Genomic DNA, 20260 nt, shown 5'->3' on the forward strand with positions numbered 1-20260 from the left:
AAAAATGATAGAATGATCTCAGTACGAATCCAAGGCAAACCATTCAACATCACAGTAATTCAAGTCTATGTCCCAACCACTGATGCCGAAGAAGCTGAGGTTGATCGGTTCTATGAAGACCTACAACACCTTCTAGAACTAACACCAAACAAAGATGTCCTCTTCGTCATAGGGGATTGGAATGCTAAAGTAGGAAGTCAAGAAATCACCGGGATAGCAGGCAGGCATGGCCTTGGTGTACAAAATGAAGCAGGACAAAAGCTAATAGAGTTTTGCCAAGAGAACACGCTGATCATAGCAAACACTCTTTTCCAACAGCACAAGAGATGACTCTACACATGGACATCACCAGATGGTCAATATCGAAATCAGATTGATGATGTCCTTTGCAGCCAAAGATGGAGAAGCTCTATACAGTCAGTAAAAACAAGACCTGGAGCTGACTGTGGCTCAGATCATGAGCTTCCTGTTGCAAAATTTCGCCTTAAATTGAAGAACGTAGGGAAAACCACTAAACCATTCCCTAGACAGCATAGTAAGAAGCAGAGACATCACCTTGCTGACAAAGGTCTGTCTAATCAAAGCTATGGTTTTCCCAGTAGTAATGTATGGCTGTGAGAGCTGGACTATAATGAAGGCTGAGCGCCGAAGAATTGATGCTTTCGAACTGTGGTGCTGGAGAAGACTCTTACGAGTCCCTTGGACTGCAAGGAGGTCAAATCAGTCAATCCTAAAGGAAATCAACCCTGAGTGCTCATTGGAAGGACAGATACTGAAGCTGAAGCTCAAATATTTTGGCCACCTAATGTGAAGAGAAAACTCTCTGGAAAAGACCCTGATGCTGGGAAAGACTGAAGGCAAAAGGAGAAGGGCACGGCACAGGATGAAATGGCTAGATAGCATCACCGATGCAATGAATATGAACTTGAGCACGCTCCGGGAGAGAGCGCAGGACAGGAAGGCCTGGCGTGCTATGGTCCATGGGGTCACGAAGAGTCGGACACGACTGAACGACTGAACAACAACATGATCATATCAGGTTTGGAGATGAAGATATATGGTATGACAGAAGGGAACGAAAGCGATTCTTTCTACACATGGACATCACCAGATGGTCAATATAGAAATCAGATTGATTATGTACTTTGCAGCCAAAGATGGAGAAGCTGTATACAGTCAGTAAAAACAAGACCTGGAGCTGACTGTGGCTCAGATCATGAGCTGCTGCTTGCAAAATTTCGGCTTAAATTGAAGAACGTAGGGAAAACCACTAAACCATTCAGGTATAACCTAAATCATATCCCTTATGAATATACAGTGGAGGTGAGGAATAGATTTCAGGGATTAGACCTGATAGACAGAGTGCCTGAGGAACTATGGACGGAGGTCCATAACATTTTTCAGGAGGCAGCAACTCAATCCATCCCAAAGAAAAAGAAATGCAAGAAAGCAAAGTGGCTGTCTGAGGAGGCTTTACAAGTAGCTGAGGAAAGAAGGGAAGTGAAAAGCAAGGGAGAAAGGGGAAGATATATCCAACTGAATGCAGAGTTCCAGAGAATAGCAAGGAGAGACAAGAAAGCCTTCTTAAATGAACAATGCAAAGAAATCGGGGAAAACAATAGAATGGAAAAGACTAGAGATCTTTTCAAGAAAATCGGAGATCTCAAGGGAACGCTTTGTGCAAAGACGGGCATGATAAAGGGCAAAGAAGGCAGGGACCTAACAGAAGCAGATGAGATTAAGAAGTGGTGGAAAAAATACACAGAAGAACAATGCAGGAAAGATCTGAATGTCCCTGATAGCCATGATAGTGCGGTCACTGAACTTGAGCCGGACATCCTAGAGAGTGAATTTATTTATTTATTTATTTATTTATTCATTTCATTTCATTTCATTTCATTTCATTTCTATACCGCCCAATAGCCGAAGCCCTCTGGGTGGTTCACAAAAATTAAAACCAAACAACACACAATAAAACAATTTAAAATATATAGAACATTAAAACCACAATATAACAATACAACCACAATAAAACCTAGCAGCAGTGCAGGAGTTTAAAATACAGATTTAAAACAGCAAAGATAAAAATTTAAAAAGCTAAAATGCTAAAATGCCTGGGAAAATAAAAAGGTCTTCACCTGGCGCCGAAAGGAATACAATGTAGGCGCCAGGCGAACCTCACTAGGGAGCTCATTCCAGAGCCGGGGTGCCACAGCAGAAAAAGCCCTCCTCCTAGTAGCCACCCACCTCACTTCCTTTGGCAGGGGCTCAAGTGTGAAGTCAAGTGGGCCTTAGGAAGCATTACTAACAACAAAGCTAGCGGAGATGACAGTATTCCAGCTGAGCTATTTAAAATCCTAAAAGATGATGCTGTTAAAGTGCTGCACTCAATATGCCAACAAATTTGGAACACTTAACAGTGGCCACGAGACTGGAAAAGGTCAATTTACATTCCAATTCCAAAGAAGGGCAATGCCAAAGAGTGTTCAAACTACCGCACAATTGCACTCATTTCACATTCCAGCAAGGTTATGCTCAAAATCCTACAAGCTAGGCTTCAGCAGTATGTGAACAGAGAACTACCGGAAGTACAAGCTGGGTTCTGAAGAGGCAGAGGAACTAGAGATCAAATCGCCAAGATTCACTGGATCATGGAGAAAGCAAGAGAATTCCAGAAAAACATCTATTTCTGCTTCATTGACTACGCTAAAGCCTTTGATTGTGTGGATCACAACAGGCTCTGGCAAATTCTTAAAGAGATGGGAGTACCAGACCACCTTACCTGTCTCCTGAGAAACCTGTACAAGGGTCAAGAAGCAACAGTAAGAACCGGACATGGAACAACCGATTGGTTCAAAATTGGGAAAGGAGTACGACGAGGCTGCATATTGTCGCCCTGCTTATTTAACTTATATGCAGAGTACATCATGAGAAACGCTGGGTTGGATGAATCACAGATCGGAATTAAGATTGCTGGGGGAATTATCAACAACCTCAGATACGCAGACGATACCACCCTAATGGCAGAAAGCGAAGAGGATCTAAAGAGCCTCTTGTTGAGGGTGAGTGGAGAGTGTAAAAGCTGGTTTGAAACTCAACATTAAAAAAACGAAGATCATGGCATCTGGCCCCATCACTTCCTAGCATATAGAATGGGAAGAAATGGCAGCAGTGACAGATTTTATTTTCTTGGGCTCCAAGATCAGCGCAGACGGTGACTGTAGCTATGAAATTAAAAGACTCTTGCTCCTTGGGAGGAAAGCTATGGCAAACCTAGACAGCATAGTAATAAGCAGAGACATCACCTTGCCAACAAAGGTCTGTCTAATCAAAGCTATGGTTTTCCCAGTAGTAATGTATGGCTGTGAGAGCTGGACTATAAGGAAGGCTGAATGCCGAAGAATTGATGCTTTCGAACTGTGGTGCTGGAGAAGACTCTTACGAGTCCCCTGGACTGCAAGGAGGTCAAATCAGTCAATCCTAAAGGAAATCAACCCTGAGTGCTCATTGGAAGGACAGATCCTGAAGCTGAAGCTCAAATATTTTGGCCACCTAATGCGAAGAGAAAACTCTCTGGAAAAGACCCTGATGCTGGGAAAGACTGAAGGCCAAAGGAGAAGGGGATGGCAGAGGATGAGATGGCAAGATAGCATCACCGATGCAATGAATATGGACTTGAGCACACTCTGGGAGAGAGCGCAGGACAGGAAGGCCTGGCGTGCTATGGTCCATGGGGTCACGAAGAGTCGGACACGATTGAATGACTGAACAACAAGATGTGTTAGTCTATTGCAGCAAAAACAAAGATGAGTCTTGTGTCACCTTATCAACTAACACATTTATTCTGGCAAAAGCTTTCATTTATCACCCACTTCATCAGATGCACAGAATATTATGGATAGCTTCAGATTTTTATACAGTACATATGGTGGGGTGGGGTGAAGTGTGGCAGGGAAGAATTGTGAACAGTGAGGTCAGAAGGAAATTATTATTATTTAATATTATTCACATTATTAACAGAGGTCATTCACAGTGGAATTGCTAATAACACAAACATTCTGGCACAAGGAAAGCCAATTAACATATGCATACTCTGCACTGAATTTCCTTCTGACCTCACTGTTTGCAATGTCCTGCCCCCATATGTTTATACATGTGAAAACTGCTCGGGGTGTCTGTCTCTCCCTGCATTTGGACTCCTAGAAAATTTGGTGGGCTCCTAAGTGTGGTTTTGATAGGAATTTGCCAGAATTCACACAGTTCACTATATCTTGGACAAAAGGAGCTTGATTTTTTTTTTTTTAATGAATGAGGGAGGAACCAAAACAGACAGATTTGTCCATTTCAGATAGAGGGCTTTGAGTGCTTAGATCTTAAAAGTCTGGGTTTGAACCCCTGCGTATTCAGTCATGCTAGTGGGGCTGAGTTAGGGTTAAAGAACCAGTGAGAGGGAAAGGCACTAACAATACCAAAAAAACAGGAGAGAAAACGTTCTGAAGTGCTCCCAGTTCAAAACAGAGGAAGCATTAGCAAGTCTTTTTAAGATGTGCGAGGGGCCCCTGAGGAAGGACACCTCTTTCCAAAATGCGTCAGGCTCATTAAAGCTTTTTTCTGGCATTTGAGAACATGTTGTCTTCTGTTTTGGGGCTGAATTAGCGTTACCCCCTCTTTTTTCTGACAGGCTCTTCATCTCAGTGGAGGCTGGCGGCTCTGATGTCAGTGGAGTGGTGAATCCACTACAGGTTTCAGTCAGCACCTTGGACAGCTCCTTCTGAGTTCTGACTGAAACACAGAGCGGATTTACCTTCCCACTGACATTGGAGCCACCAGCTTCCACGGCTTCATCTCTAACAGCTATCTATGGTTCTATGATAGCTGTTAGAGATGAAGCCGTGGAAGCTGGTGGCTAGGGTTGGAAGTAGGGTGGGAAGGGGCCTACAAGGCCATCGAGTCCAACCCCCTGGTCAATGCAGGAATCCAAGTCAGAGCATCCCTGACAGATGGCTGTCCAGCCTCGTCTTGAAGGCCTCCAGTGTGGGAGAGCCCACCACCACCCCAGGTAATTGGTTCCATTGTCGTATTGCTCTAACAGTCAGGAAGTTTTTCCTGATGTTCAGCCGGAATCTGGCTTCCTGTAACTTGAGCCCATTCTTCTGTGTCCTGCACCCTGGGATGATCAAGAAGAGATCCTGACCTTCCTCTCTGTGACAACCTTTCAAGTACTTGAAGAGTGCTATCCTATCTCCCCTCAATCTTCTCTTCTCAAGGCTAAACATGCCCAGTTCTTTCAGTCTCTCTGCATAGGGCTTTGTTTCCAGTCCCCTGATCATCTTTGTTGCCCTCCTCTGAACCCTCTCCAGCTTGTCTGCATCCTTCTTAAAGTGTGGTGCCCAGAACTGGACACAGTACTCCCGATGAGGCCTAACCAATGCTGAGTAGAGGGGGACTAGTACTTCCCAGGATTTGGAAGCTATGCTTCTATGAATGCAGCCCCAAATAGCATTTGCCTTTTTTGCAGCCACATCACATTGTTGGCTCATATTCAGCTTGTGATCTGTGTGGCAGGCAGATACATCATGGTCCTCTCTGTGCTGGGAATAGCTGTGCCTATTGAATTTGGCTGGTGCAGATGGGTAAGGATTCTGTTTTAGTTAGTTTCTGATAAGAATTTTTCCGAATTCGCAATGTTCTTCATATCTGGGCAAGAAAGAACTTGAGATTTTAAAAATTTGAATGCGGGAGAAAACAAAACTGACAGACTAGTTGCAGCATGTGGTGAGAAGTGCATGTGGACTTCTCACAGGCATGTCTACTTCTGGTCGCTTCTTGTAAAGCCAGGCCAACTCAGCTGAGGGTGCAACCCTATGCATGTTTAGACAGGAGAAAGTCCTACAACTCCCAGCATTCCCCTATGCTGGGGAATGCTGGGAGTTGTAGGACTTTCTCTTGTCTAAACATGCATAGGATTGTGCTCTTATTGACCTAAGCCTGGCCCTTCTCTAAAAGGCAAACCTGTGAACCAGGAAGGCTAACAAAAATCAATCAAGGGAGTACACAAGGACTGAAGAAAGGATTGAAATATCCATTTTGATAGAACAATGTCGAATAGCTGAACCTCACAAACCCGGCTACACAGGCAGTTTGGCATGGACAACAGTTTAACTTCATGCTATCCTTCATTGACTATAGTATTGTTTGTTTTTGAATGGTTAGTGGTGTTTTATTGTTGCTTCTAATTTGTATTGTAACTGTAAGTCACCTTGAGGAGATGTGTGTGTGTGTGTGTAAAGGCAGGGTATACATTTCTTGAACAAAGAGAAAAACCACACCAGAGTAAACGTGTAAAGAGGCAACCCACACATGTACCAGGTCACTCTGGAAATGTAGAAAGAAACTTCAGATTCTTGGAAAACTCCCCAGATTGTACAAAGCCAGTCAGTAAACAACATATTGTCTCTCACCCCTCCAAGGAAACCAGAGATCTGAGCTTGTATTTGGAGTGGGCTAAAATATAACATCAGCACTCTCTTTGTTCCTGGGTGATCCCTGAGCCCAATCAAAGCATCTAGCTATTATTAGAAAGAAGCAGACAAAATGGCTTGCAGTAAAGTTCATTTTCTTGATAGCTGCCCCAGGAAATCTAGGAATTGTCGATAAAGGCTCCCCCCCCCCATTAGGTGTTTCAGTCAAAATCCATTAGATATTTCACATACCAAATGAAGAACAACACAGATGCCCCCTTTAGGGCCACATGTACAATTTTAATTTGTTCAAAGAGATTGGTTGGATCCAGAGTTAGTCATACTGAGAATAGACCCATGCTGGAGAGCCAGTGTGGTGCACTGGTTGGAGTGTTGGACTGGGGCTCAGGAGATCTGAGTTCTAGTCCCCACTCAGCCATGAAGCTCCCTGGGAGACTTGGGGGAAGTCACTGACTCTCAGGCTAGCCCACCTCTCTAGACTGTTGTGAGAATAACATAGAGAGGAGGAGGACCATATAAGCCACCTTGGGTTCCTTGCAAGAGGAGAAAAGGCAGGATATAAATGAGAGGATGATTAAAAAATGGAAAACAATGCAACTTGTTAGACATAACTAGCATACGTCTCACTGATTTCAACAGGACTGCTTTGCATATGACTATGTCTGGATCTAACCTATGATGGTGATGGTGATGGTGATGATGGCATCTCTGAACCGTCAGGACCAACACAAATGAGGCCCAGCTGCAATAGCCTTTGCAGCAACCAGTCCACCTGTGGTTGCGCTTGCTTAGCTCAGTTTCTCTGACCTTGGAGGGCAGCCAGTGTGGTTCTCTTCATGCCAGCTGTGAGGGGGAGGGGTCAGGGGTCAGATCTCCACCTCCCACTTCTGAGGTCAAAGTGGTTGACCTGAGGTGGTTGACCTGGTTGACCTGGTTGAGGTGGTTGACCAGTGGTTGACCTGAGGTCAAAGTCCAACCCCAGAGGGGTTTTCCAGGCCATCCTACGGTCCCTGGGATGTCTGCCCAGGGTCCATAGGGTTGCTCTCTCAATGTGTGAGAAAGCTCTAAGGCCTCTCCAGATCTGGCGCTGAAGTAGAAATGACTCTTCTCCCATTCGGGTGGCCGCATCGCCAAAGGAGCGGAAATGCTGCGTCACCGAAATAAGAACAAAGGAAGACACAGATTTGCGTAACATCTGCAAATGCTGATTTTTATGCAGAGATGTACACTTAGAAAGTATTACTATGAATTCAAGAGCAATACAAATCCCCCTATAATGGGAAACATTGTGACCCGGTGACTTGTGCACCTGCTCTATCTCTTATCTAGGTGGACAGGTGACTTTAAGGCCCCGCCCTGCTCTGCCTTCCTAGGGCTCTTTATCTCTAAACCAGACTTGGACGGGACAGTTAGAGCAGGCGTGGGCATTTGTGGCCCTCCAGATGTTTTGGCCTACAACTCCCATCATCCCTCAACATCCCTGGCTGGGGTTGATGAGATTTGTAGTCCCAAACGTCTGGATGGCCGCACATTGCCCCTGAGAGAATGTGTTCAAATAGAAGAATGTCTGCTGTTAAGTAGGTCACACGGCCACCCTGTCTCCCATGGAGAAGAACCCACTCGCAGTTCCTCGTGGAACAACCTGAGGGTGGAAGAGGCAGCCTCTCTTGTTGATACACATTGCTTGGAATCTCTGTTGTTCTCTGCAAGTTCGTTGTTAGTTCGAACATGCTCAAAATACCATATCAGCCTTTTTCTGTTTGTAGGGCCAATTGAGAACAAAGAGCGCTTACAAGCCTGACTTGATTCAAACCAAGCCCTTGAAGTTTGCTTCTCCTAGATGAATCAGGCTTTAAGTTCTATTAGGAAGTAACCAAGCAAGCTGGTTGCCAAGGTTTATGGTATGGGACTGAGGCCTGCGTCAACAATCTCTTCACCTAGCACCAGCTGCATGGGCTGTGTAACAGCTTAGGGCAGGAATTATTAGGGTACAAATAATTGGGGTATGAGTCCCACCTCAAGGATGATTGGGCAACAGGCTCAATTGCCCAGAAATAGCTTAATTTTATTCTTTAAAAAAGCTAATCCAGTCATTCAAAGAAGGATGAAGGGAGAGGGAGCTTTGTTTCCCGTAACTCTCCCAAATATGAACTTTGCAAATTTTGGAAAATTATTGTCCAAATCAAATTGAAACAAAATTCCCACCCATCTGCACCGGACAACTTCAATAGGTACAGCTATTCCCAGCATGGAGAGGTCCATGATGTACCTGTATGCCATATAGCTCTTAAAGATGAAGAGCCTGTCAGAAAAAAAAGAGGTGGCAGCCCTCATTCAGCACTAACATATTTTTATTTTATTTTATTTATTTATCTTTTAATCCACCCAATAACCAACGTTCTCTGGGCGGATTACAAACACCTAAAAGACTAAAATGCCATACAAACAGTTAAAATAAATAATGCAAGACAAATAGTTAAAAGAATACAATACAAAACAGCACAGGAATTGATTAAAAAAAGCCACCAAATCTAGAACTAGGTCTCTAAAATGCCTGGGAAAAAAGAAAGGTATTTGCCTGGTGCCAAAAAGATAACAATGTAGGCAGCAGGCAAACCTCTTTGGGGAGGGCATTCCATGAGCAAGGTGCCACAACTGAAAAGGCCCTCCCTCTTGTAGCCACCCACCTAGTTTCCTTCTGTGGGGCCCTCTGAAGATGACCTAAGGGTCTGAGCAGGTACATATAGGGGGAGATATTCCTTAGGTACTCTAGTCCTAAGCTGTTCAGTGCTTTAAACGTCAACACCAACACTTTCAATTGGGCTCAGAAATGGACTGGAAGCCAGTGCAGCTGACAAAGCACTGGTATCACATGATCATATTGGCCAGTCCCAGTTAGTAACCTAGCAGCTCTGTTTTGAACTAACTGAAGCTTCTGCACCATCTTCAAAGGTAGCCCCGCATATAATGAATTGCAGTATTCCAACCCAGATGTTACCAGAGTGTGGATAACTATAGCTAGACTATCTCTGTCCAGATAGGGTTGCAGCTAGTAGATCAACCTATGCTGATAAAGGTGCTCCTGGCTGCTGAGACTAGGGATGTACGGAAGTCACTTACCTTTCTGCTGATTATGTTGATGGTGGTGGTGGGGAAGCGTTCCGTCCCTCCCCCCGGAATCCTCGACGGGGGGTGAGGCGATCCGGTCCTCCCCCCCAGAATCCTCCACGGCCGGCTGTGCTCCGCAGCAGCTCCGCAGAGCAGCCGGCCAGGCCCAGCCAGGCCAGAGCCGTCCACAGCCAGATTTCCGGCCGCGGAGGGCTCTGGGGAAAAAAAAAACCGCGTACACAAATGGAGGCGGCTACAGCTGCCGCCATTTGCGTTCCTTATTTTTGGCCATCTTAGTCTATGTAAATATTTACGTAGACTATGACGGCGAAAAGAAAGGGGAACGCAAATAGCGTAGTGGGCGCTATTTGTGTCCCTTTTTGATTCGCCGTTTTAGCCTATGTAAATATTTATCTTTACGTAGCCTATCATGTTGTTTTTTTTTTTAAAACCCAGCCATGATAGGCAACGTAAATCTTTATGTAGCCTATCACGTCGTTGGTTTTTTTTTTACAAGACTGCAAATGGCGGCAGCAGCAGCCGGTCGGAAGACCAGCCGCTGCAGCCACCACCGCCGGAGCCGCTGCCGGAGCCGCCACCGCCCGGAACATCCGCCCCAGGTAAGTCTCGACCCTGGGGGGATCCGCGGGGGGGGGCGGGCCGTTCCGCCACGGAGTTCGGGGGCCGAATGCACTGGCATTCAGCCTCACAGAGATCCGTGGCAGAATTCTCTGACATCTCTAGCTGAGACCATTGGGGCCTCAAGTGACAATGATGGATCCAGGAGCACCCCCAAGTTGCGCACCTGATCTTTCAGGAGGAGTGCAACCCCCTCCAGGACAGGTTGCACACCACTCAACCAGGCAGATGAACCACCTGATAACAGTACCTCTGTCTTGTCTGGACTGAGCTTCAGCTTCTTGGCCCTCATCCAGTCCATTACTCTGCTCAGACACCAATTCTAGACATTCACTGCTTCACCTGGGTTAGATGAAAAGGAGAGGTATTGCTGGGCATCATTGGCATATTGGTGACACCTCAGCCCACATCCCTGGATAACCTCTTCCAGCAGCTTCATGTAGCCCTGTGGAACCCCATAGCATAGCTGCCAAGACACAGAGCAATAATCCCCCAGCACCACCTTCTGGAGTCAGCCATCCAAGTAGGAATAGAAGCACTGTAATACAGTGCCCTCAACTCCCAACCCAGACAGCTGATCCAGAAGGACATTGGAAGCCACAGAGGTCCATGGGAACTGACAGGGTCACTCCCCCTGTCTTTCTCTTGGCAAAGGTTATCCCACATGGCGACCGTGGCACTTTCTGTCTCAAAATTGGGCCTAAAGCGAGATTGAAGTGGATCTAGAAAATCAACTTCCTCCAAAAATGCCTGGAGTTGATCAGAAACCACATGCTCAAGCACCTTGCCCAAGAAGGGGATTTAGCAACTGGCCTATAGTTGTCCTCCACTTCTTGGTCCAGGTTAGGTTTCGCCAGGAGCAGGGTGATTACTGCCTCTTTTAAGGAGGCTGGTAATGCCTCTTTTCTCAGAGAGGAATTGACAGCCTCATGGACCCAACTGGCTATCCCCTCCTTATTTGATGTAATAAGCCAAAATGGATAGGGGTTGGACAGACAAGTGTGGTCAGCTGAAGCCATCCAAGCACCTTGCTTACATCCCCTCATGCCTTAACAACTGAAATTCATTCAATACAGCTGGACCAGATGGTGCTCTGGATACCTCCGTTAATGGAACCATACCAATAGAGTCATGCCAGGTATAAGCGATGTTATCTTCAAAGTGACTTACAAATTTATCACAGCGTGCTGTCAATTAGTGTGACTAATTCCTTCTCTGGGTCAGGTTATAATGACCTCTTCACCACCCAAAACAGCTCTGCTGGGTGACACTGTGAAGACGTAATGGAGGTGGAAAAGAACGTCTTTTTTGTCACCCACACCTCCATATGGTAGGCTCAGTGATGAGTTCTAACCAGTGTTTGGTTGGATTCTGCACAAGTCTTTCTCTACTTGTGTTCCAGCTGATGTCCCACTTGTTGCATTGCCCTTATTTCCAAGGTGCACCAGGCAGTTAATTCGGCTCTGCCAAGCGGGAGAGGGTGCTTGGGCATGATCGTGTCAACCGCCCTAGTCAATTCCATGTCCCATAGAATGACCAGGTTTTGACAGGAGTGTCCAAATGGAAAATCCCCCAGAGCCTTTTAGAAGCCCCTAGGCTCCATCAATATCCAGGGGTGGACCATTCTAATAGGTCCCCAGCCTTGCCATAGGGAAAAGCTACCAAAGGTCTAAACCTCAGCAAGCCATGAGCCAACCATGACAAAGGGGTACATGTTAAACCCTCCAGTTTTGGATTACCGTCTTATTTATTTATTTTTCTATACTGCCCAATAGCTGAAGCTCTTGCTGCCCAGCTGAGAAAACCAAATCCAGGGTGTGACCTGCTGCATGTGTTGGCCCAATGACATGTTGGGACAGCACCTTGGATGTCATGGCAGCCACGAAATCCTGAACCATAACAGATTGGACAGACTTGGCATGGATACTGATTCCTCAGCACCAAGTCCGAGTCTGTCTCTGTCAGCCCAGACAGGGAGACTGCTGGGCAGCAGGACAGTCGGAAAAGTCCCTAACCTGTCCCTAATGTTTTAATACTCAGGGATTCAAAACCAGACTCTCAACAACAAAGTACTCAAAGCCCTGGTCCTGGGTGGATGAATCTCTCCATTTCAGTTTCTCCCACATAAGGTTTTTTTTTTAAAAGATCCAGTCCTTTTTGTTTTGAATATAGAGAACTTTGCAAATTCCTCCTAGCATCGATCTTTATGTAGCCAAAATGGCAACATCCATGCAGAAGAGGGAGGTATCAGCAGGCTGGGAGAGAACTCCAAAGTATGCAGAAGTACAAAACATATTTGGCGGGGGTGGGGGGAAGCCCTAAGGAGGGAAAACTCCAAAGCAGTCCAACGAGGACTGAGCATGCTGAGTGGGTGTGGAATTCTGACTCTTGGGGGTAGGGGAATGGAAAACTGGGGAGGGGGATAGAATAGAGTTTCAAGGAAAAGGGCATGGCTGGCTGGCTGACACCTGAACAGGAGCACTCCCTACTGCAACTTTTTGTTGGAGCTCACACTTGGTGTTTTTTTTTTTAGTGCTTATATCACTGATAATAAAATAGCACAATCTACATAACCAAATAGCAATGACATTATACCACCTCTGCTGTTAAATTCTGTATGAACCATGTCCACAAATGGTGCTTCTAATTGCAGCTAGCACCAGTTAGCGATGTGTGAAACCTGCAGGAAGAATTTCCCTTCTTTTTTTCCTTAGCCCTGCAGAGCAGATTCCCATAGAAAAAGCTTTCTGCTTATTTGACTTTCAGCTAGTTTTGTTTATGCTGCTGACTTGTTCATTCAATTGTCAATTGCTTGCTTCAGTTACAGGCCTCAGATGTTTTCATGCGTGTATACTGTACACTTGCACAGCATTGTGGGTTTTGTAGTCTCAATTATTATTATTATTATTATTATTATTATTATTATTATTATTATATTTATATCCCACCTTTTCCCCAATACTGGGACTCAAGGCGGCCTTACAACGTTAAAACTGCTACAATTAAAACCTATAAATAGAAATATAAATTGTTGTTGTTCAGTCGTTCAGTCATGTAAAAATTAAAAATATAATTAAATCATCAATATTAAAATTGTAAAGATATTAAAACATTAAAAGACAACCAGAACAACAAAAATGTCTCAAAGCTGTGTAAACCCTTTGACAGGCATGTTTTGTGGTGAAGACACACTTGATATAGTGGGATTTGGTGTGATTATGGGAGATGCTTAACAGTTAAACTTATCACCACAACCCATAAACCTGGCAATTAAGTTCCTGTGGATGAGTGGTGGATTGAACAATAGCATGGCAGATTTGGATATGACCATGTGAATTTCTGGAGCAAACAAAGAAAGTCCCGAGTTGCACCGTTCAACTCAAATTCCTTTTGGATGGTAGGGGACAAATTTTTGATGACGGTGTGACGCTGTTATTGCCCTGGGTCAGGTAGAGTCATAGGTTGGCCATCTGTCTTCTTTTACAGTAAACAGCCCTCTATTTGAAGGTCAGGCTAAGACCAGTATAAAGATAAAGAACCATTGGAAAGAAGAGCGGGGCCTTGAAGTTGCCTATCAACTGCACCTGGGCAGCAGACTGAGGAAGGAGGCACAGAGGGCACTTGATCAGTCTTCCCTACTAGGATGAGATGTACTGTATTTCTATTTAAATCATCATAATTATTTCTAAATTTGCATCCATACCCATAAATTAGCATATGCACATTCCATGCAAATAACACTTTGTTTCCTTTTTTTTGGTTATGCAAATCCTCCTTTTGGGTGATACAAGTGGCTACCATATGTGGAGAGAAGCAGCACCTTTCAAAATTCCCTCTTCTACACAATTATTAAAGGTAAGGGAACCCTGTCCCCCTTTGCATTGCAACAGCCCCCCCCCCATTTCTTCACCACCACCTTGATGTCTTGGTTGAACTAATTCAGGTTTAAGTGAATCAAGGGTGTTTGTAAGTAAATAACAAAGGTTATATTAGAAGCAGCCATTGCAATTCCTTGGAGCTTTGGTTCAGCAGCTCTTGCTGTATATTTCTCGCCCTTTGATTGGCAGATTTCTGTCTCTCTCTCTCTCTCTCTCTCTCTCACACACACACACACACACACACACACACACAATCTGGGCCAATGGAGACTGCGATATTTGGGAGCAAGGCCTTTTATTCTAATTGTGGTGCGCCTTTCTACCTACACCTTCAGCCTGTGCATGCTTATAATCATACTGAAATTAAAAGTCATAAAGAAATGGAGATGGTTTGGGCTCCATGAAAACAACCCTCTCTCGTGCCGCATTATTCCACTTTATTTAACGGCAAAATGCCAAGGTTTGCTGCGTTAGTGGAAAGTCTCTGGCATAATTGTCCCAGAGATGCCATTTCAAAGGTCTCTGTACTCCCTTTCCATGTATTATTTGCTTCCAGTTTGTTTATTTGAAAGAGACTGAGAGGGATATATTTTCCTGCAGACCTCACCCTTGCTTGCATAGGCAAGCCTGGTTTTGCAGTTTAGGCTGTAAAAATCCTATGCACACTTACCTGGGAGTATGACCCATTGAACACAGTGGGACTTACTTCAGACTAGTGAAGATGCATCAAGAGAGATGCTCCCCAGCATGCCTTTGCAGACTAAAGCAACTACATGCAAAAGAAAGGGACACCGACTTTTAAGAGCTGTGCAGAAGAGGGAAATGTTGCTGATCATAGGAGGATGATAAAGGATTCCACCTTTCTATGAAATCCCCCTTTCTATGGAGCTCTTAAAAGTTACAAGGGCTCTGCCTTCCTTCACACCTAGACATCATTATCTTAGATCGGGTGTGTTGAACCTCTTTCAACTGGAGGGTTGAATTCCATTTCAGAAAAGCTTTCTGTGGCTGCGTTGGTGGCTTGGGCCAAAAAGCATATTGCAGCTTAAAGCTCTTCCTGCCAGGAACTAAGCCTTAGAAGAAGCATGTCAACCTTTTAGAATGGCCGGGGGGGGGGGGGGGGGAGAAACTCCACAAAAGTCAGGAAACCACCAAATGATTGGTGGTTGGGCAAAGGGGGTGGAGCCAGGGGAAGGGGCATGGCCATCTAGGGAATCCCAGAGGGATGGCTTTGGCCCTGGGCCTCAGGTTCCCCACCTCTGTCTTAGATGGAGTATGATCTGTAGGATGCATATAATTAATTCCATACAGAATAGGACTAACAGTTGGCAGGAAAGGTACACAAGATATAAATGAACATGCATACATGTATAACTTTGTACAATCCAAAGTGAGCCACTACATTACAAGAAGCTCAAGAGCCAAGCTATGATTTTGAGAATACTGACCAATTTTTTAAAGTTTCTAGCCATCATGTTTATTGAGAAAAGGCATTGAAATACATAGGTTGTTCCTCCAGAAACTTAGAAAGCGTGGCGAGGCTAAGGCATTAGAAATCAGAAAACCCACCGAATGCTTTTGAAAGATCTCGGCTTACATACATTAAAATATTACCATGACAGTTGCATCAGTTGCATTTCAGTGATAAATGGTCTATGATAAATGGGTAGTTTTTAGAGTAGTGATTACAAACATGGTTGCACTGACCGGCAGCATTTTATTAGCCTTAAAACTGAAGTTAAGATTACATATGCTGTTTTTCTTTGTGTTACGATGGTTGAATTTGTTACATGCATTTTGTCTCGTCTTTGGTAAGAAGAGCTTGTTTATTATCAATGTTACTGACCAAAACCCCCAACTCAGAGGCTTCCGAGATTCCTGTGCTCTGCCAGGCCGAGGCCAAAAGGGCGCGATCTTGGCCTCCCTGTCCTCCCATCTCCTTTTTTTTTTTTTTGCTAGACAGGCTTTTTTTCAGCCCGTCAAGCAAGGGTACTTTAGAGGGGGAGGGGAGGGAAGGAGGCTCAGGATAAATCATATCCTGGCCTCTCTGGTCTCCTCCCCTCCCCGTCTACCAGATCGCTCCCTTTCCCCACTCTCTGAGGTCGATTTTCTGACCTCAGAGAGGCAGCCAGCAGGGTTCTTTCCATGTCAGCTGCGAGGGGGCGGAGGTGGGGGGCAGATCTCCGACTCTCCTTTCTGAGCCATGCTATGGCCCCTGGGATGCTTGCCCAGGGACCATAGGATCCCTTTCTTAGACTTTTAAGTGCCACATTATTTATTTGTTATGATAATGTATATCTTGCCTTTCTGATATGTACACATGCACACCCACACACACACAGTGCTCAAGTGGCTAACAACGCATTCATAAAAATAATTCAAAAATACAATAACAGAAATAACAACAACATCAAAACACAGAAAAGAGATAGTGCAGCAAGAACTAAAACACCAGACTCCGCATAAACCCATAAACCTATTGAAAAACCCAGCTACTGAATCGATTGAAAGACCACAATCTCCCACATGAGACTGCCCAAGTTTGAAGGTCTTCGGTGGAGACCCGTCTCTTGGTCCCACCACCATCGGAGGCATGTATTGGCAGGGCCGTAAGAGAGGGCCTTCTCTGTGGCTGCTCCCAGACTCTGGAACTCCCTGTTAAAGGATGCTGGATTGGTCTTCTTTAGCAGGGTGTCTTGGATGTCCTTCTGCTGGCAGGCTTTTAAAATAATTTGTTTTTACATTATGTTTTAATTCAGATTCTGTTTTCAATCTATATTTTATTTTTGTTTGTTGTTGTTATTGTTGTTGTTGTCTGCCTAGAGCACCATTTTGGATGGAAAGGTGGGACTGAATTTGTTTGCTTAAACTGGGAATTGGGGGGGGGACTTGTGGCCCTCCTAATATTTTGGCTTACAACTCCCATCAGCCCTAGCCAGCATAGTCAATGGTAAGGGCTGATGGGAGTTGTAGGCTGAACCATCTGGAGGGCCACAATTGCCCTCCTCTGGTTTAAACATACAAACACCTGCCTAAACAAGCTTGTCTGAATTAGATAGTGGAAAGTAAACCATGAATGGTCCAGAGAGGAAACTCCTGTTGGAGAGACACCGGCCACTGGGATGTGGCCATGGAAATGGCTTTGCCCTGTGTCCCAATCAGCCTGTTTTGGGGATGAAGAAAAGGGCAGGTCCAGCCCAAGACATTTTGCGGCTTGAGGCAAAGAACAAGATGGTACCTCCCCAGCCTCCATGAACAAAAGCCATCCAGACTGGCAGTTGAATCTTATTTTAACACTGGTGACAAGACAGCATTCTCTACTGCATCAGCTTGCTAATGCCCCCTCACTGCTCCATCTGGGGCCTGCTCTGCTGCACAGGGCCAATCCAAGCTATCTTGTTGCCTGAGGCAAAAAACAAGATGGCACCCCTTTCCTATTCTATGTACAAAAGCTGACTGGACTGGATCTTTCTTCAGCACTGACAGCGATGGGAGAGCATCCTCCACCGCACCTGGAGGCAACGGGCCAGCTTAGGGGGAGCAGTGTGGACCGCATGGCTGTAGAATCGTAGAATCATAGAATAGTAGGGTTGGAAGGGGCCTACAAGACCATCGAGTCCAACCCCCTGCTCAAGGCAGGAATCTCCCCCAACACCTTCCTGCCACCTCCCAGCCTCTGTGGCTTGAGGTGACAGTCTCACTTTGCCTGATGGAAAGGCCAGCCCTGCCACTGCACCAAGTGCAGCTGCGTCACCAGCACGCGTCATCATGTGAGCAGAGCAATGCCTGAGCACATGTGATGCCTCCTGGCAGATGTGGCCTCGCCTGGTCGCATCTCTGCTCGCTTGGCCATGGGCCTTTCCCAGTGGTGTCATCTGTGGCATGTTGGGACACAGCTAGCCCAGGTCAGCAACAAGCAAGCATTGCTGTTGGGTACTGGCTCAGGAGGATGGGAATGGAAGGAGTGGTGGTGGGCTCAGGGGGAATGTCGAAGGGATATTTACCGCCCCTAGTATCCCCCTCCTCCCATCATCCACTGCCTGAGTTGGTTGCCTTACTTTCCTAATGGTAGTACCAGCCCTGCTGGGGTTTTCATCAGAGTGCAAGCAGGATGGTATGGGAGGAAGAGGTCCTTTAGATGCGCTGCCTGGGCATAAGCTGTTTAGGACTTCATAGGTAATGACCAGCACTTTATATCAGGGTTGCTAGTAGACCCACATTTTCAAACAAACTGATCTGATCCACACCTCCCAGACTAACACACAGATTAGCGCACAGTTATCCCCTGGATTCCACACTCCTCTGAATTTTGTGATGCGATTCTCAGAGGTTGAAAAGCATGTGAAAATCTATATAAAAACACACACATTTTAAGATGAAATACATTGGACAGTTAGTACAGTGAGAGACAATATGCTGAAAAATACTTAAATATGATGTTTTTGTGCAGATTTTGTAAAAAAAATCTTTTTCATTTAAATTTTAAATTTAAATTTTAATTGTTTAAAATTTAAAATTTGCAATTTACAATTTAAATTTTCAATTTCATGTTTCTTTAAAAAAATGCAGATGAATACAGCAACAAGACAGAATGGACTTGTGAATGTGAAACTGACATGGACAGGAAATAGACTGATCTTCCCATCCCTACTTGGATAGTGCCTAGAAACAGGTTACCCCTTTGAGGGACAGTGTGAATGAATATTGTTATTGTATAAGACTTGTGGTCACCCTTCCTTGTAATGTCTATGACACTGATGTAAACAAATCAAAGATACATTCTGTCATTACAGTAGCTCTGGTCACCGGTGAGGGGAAAGCCCTCTGTCCATGTTCAGAGGCATTCACATCTTTAGGTGGTCCCAGTGAATACACAAAGTGGAAGGCTCAAGCTCATCATCCTGACATCAGTTTTCAGAAATAACTTCCCAGCATGTTCCTGCCTTTAGTTCATAGTTACTGCAGGCTTCCCTTCTTGATTGGCAAAGGGTCACTATAAGATGGCTTGACACTATTCTCTTAAGCCAGGGGTCCAGAACCTCAGGCCAAATCTGGCCCTCTTGGGGTCCCAATCTGGCCCTCTGGGTTTCCTCAGAGGGTCCCACCCCCTTTCCCTTGGCCTCACCCCCTTTCCCCCAACCACTAATCATTTGGTGGTTTCTCAGCTTTTGTGCAGGACAGGAAGGCCTGGCGTGCTATGGTCCATGGGGTCATGAAGAGTCGGACACGACTTAACAACTGAACAACAACAACAGCTTTTGTGCCATTTCTTCCCCATTCTAAAAGGTTGGAATGCCTCTCGCAAGGCTCAGCTATCAGCAGTAAGATACAATATGCTGGCATTTTTAGAATTGCCCCTCTTGCCTTTGGCCCCGCCCACCACGGGAATGCAGCCCCCGAGAGCTTCTCTGAAATGGAATTTGGCCCTCAGGCGGACAGAGGTTCAACACCCCAGGCTTAGGCAGAGTCTAGAGGACAGTGTCAGAATTTCCAATGCTCATGAGGAACCAGTGCCAACTAGCACATACGCAGAGCCGTGGTATCAAAGCAGACATTCAGTAGAGACCACTGGATTGTGGGGTGATGACTCCATAGGAATCTCATAACCAGCAAACGTCCCCCCGCCACCCTGTGAAGTTCCACACATGCCCTTCCCTAGCCCAGAAACTCACCATAGCCAAGGACTGGTGTGGCCTGCTGCAGACAAGAAGGAGCCTCTTCAGTCTTCATCCTTCAGGCCTGGCAGCAGAGGGTGGGCCTGCCAAGGAGAAGAGACAGCGTCACTCATAAAAACAAGGGGGAGATAAGGGCAAGGAGGCTGGCCGGCTTCTGCACTGGAACAAGGGGGACGGGAATTCTCCACAGGTCCAGCTTCTGCCTCCTCACGTATTTGCCAACCACAAAACTCCAAAAGGGGCTATATCAGCTTCCTCAGCCTGAGCTGGCTGATGATGGGATTTGTCCTGGAGGGCACTGAGTTGGGGAAGACTGAAGCTGTATACCAAGCTTGGGGAACATATGGCCTTCCAGATGTGGTTGGACTATGCCTTCCATTAGCCCTAACCAGCCTAGCCAATGCCAGGGGATGATGGGAGCTGCACTCCAACCACATCTGGAAGGGCATATATTCCCCATTCCTGCTATATACTCTTG

At 45.6% G+C, this 20260-nt stretch overlaps 1 protein-coding gene across 2 annotated transcripts in view; it reads right to left on the reverse strand.

Moving 5' to 3' along the window:
- Positions 1 to 20260, reverse strand: part of LOC146353442 (LIM homeobox transcription factor 1-alpha-like) — a 120188-nt gene that overhangs the window by 95289 nt on the left and 4639 nt on the right. For both annotated transcript variants that reach the window (XM_084836434.1, XM_084836433.1), the window contains exon 2: positions 19780 to 19865. In XM_084836434.1, the coding sequence (XP_084692560.1) occupies positions 19780 to 19837 (58 nt within the window). In that variant the 5' untranslated portion in view covers positions 19838 to 19865. The remainder of the gene's footprint in view (positions 1 to 19779; positions 19866 to 20260) is intronic.

This window comes from Heloderma suspectum, chromosome 2, assembly GCF_057233095.1.
Source record: "Heloderma suspectum isolate Gila_16-S chromosome 2, 16-S_ref, whole genome shotgun sequence".
Taxonomy (NCBI): domain Eukaryota; kingdom Metazoa; phylum Chordata; class Lepidosauria; order Squamata; family Helodermatidae; genus Heloderma; species Heloderma suspectum.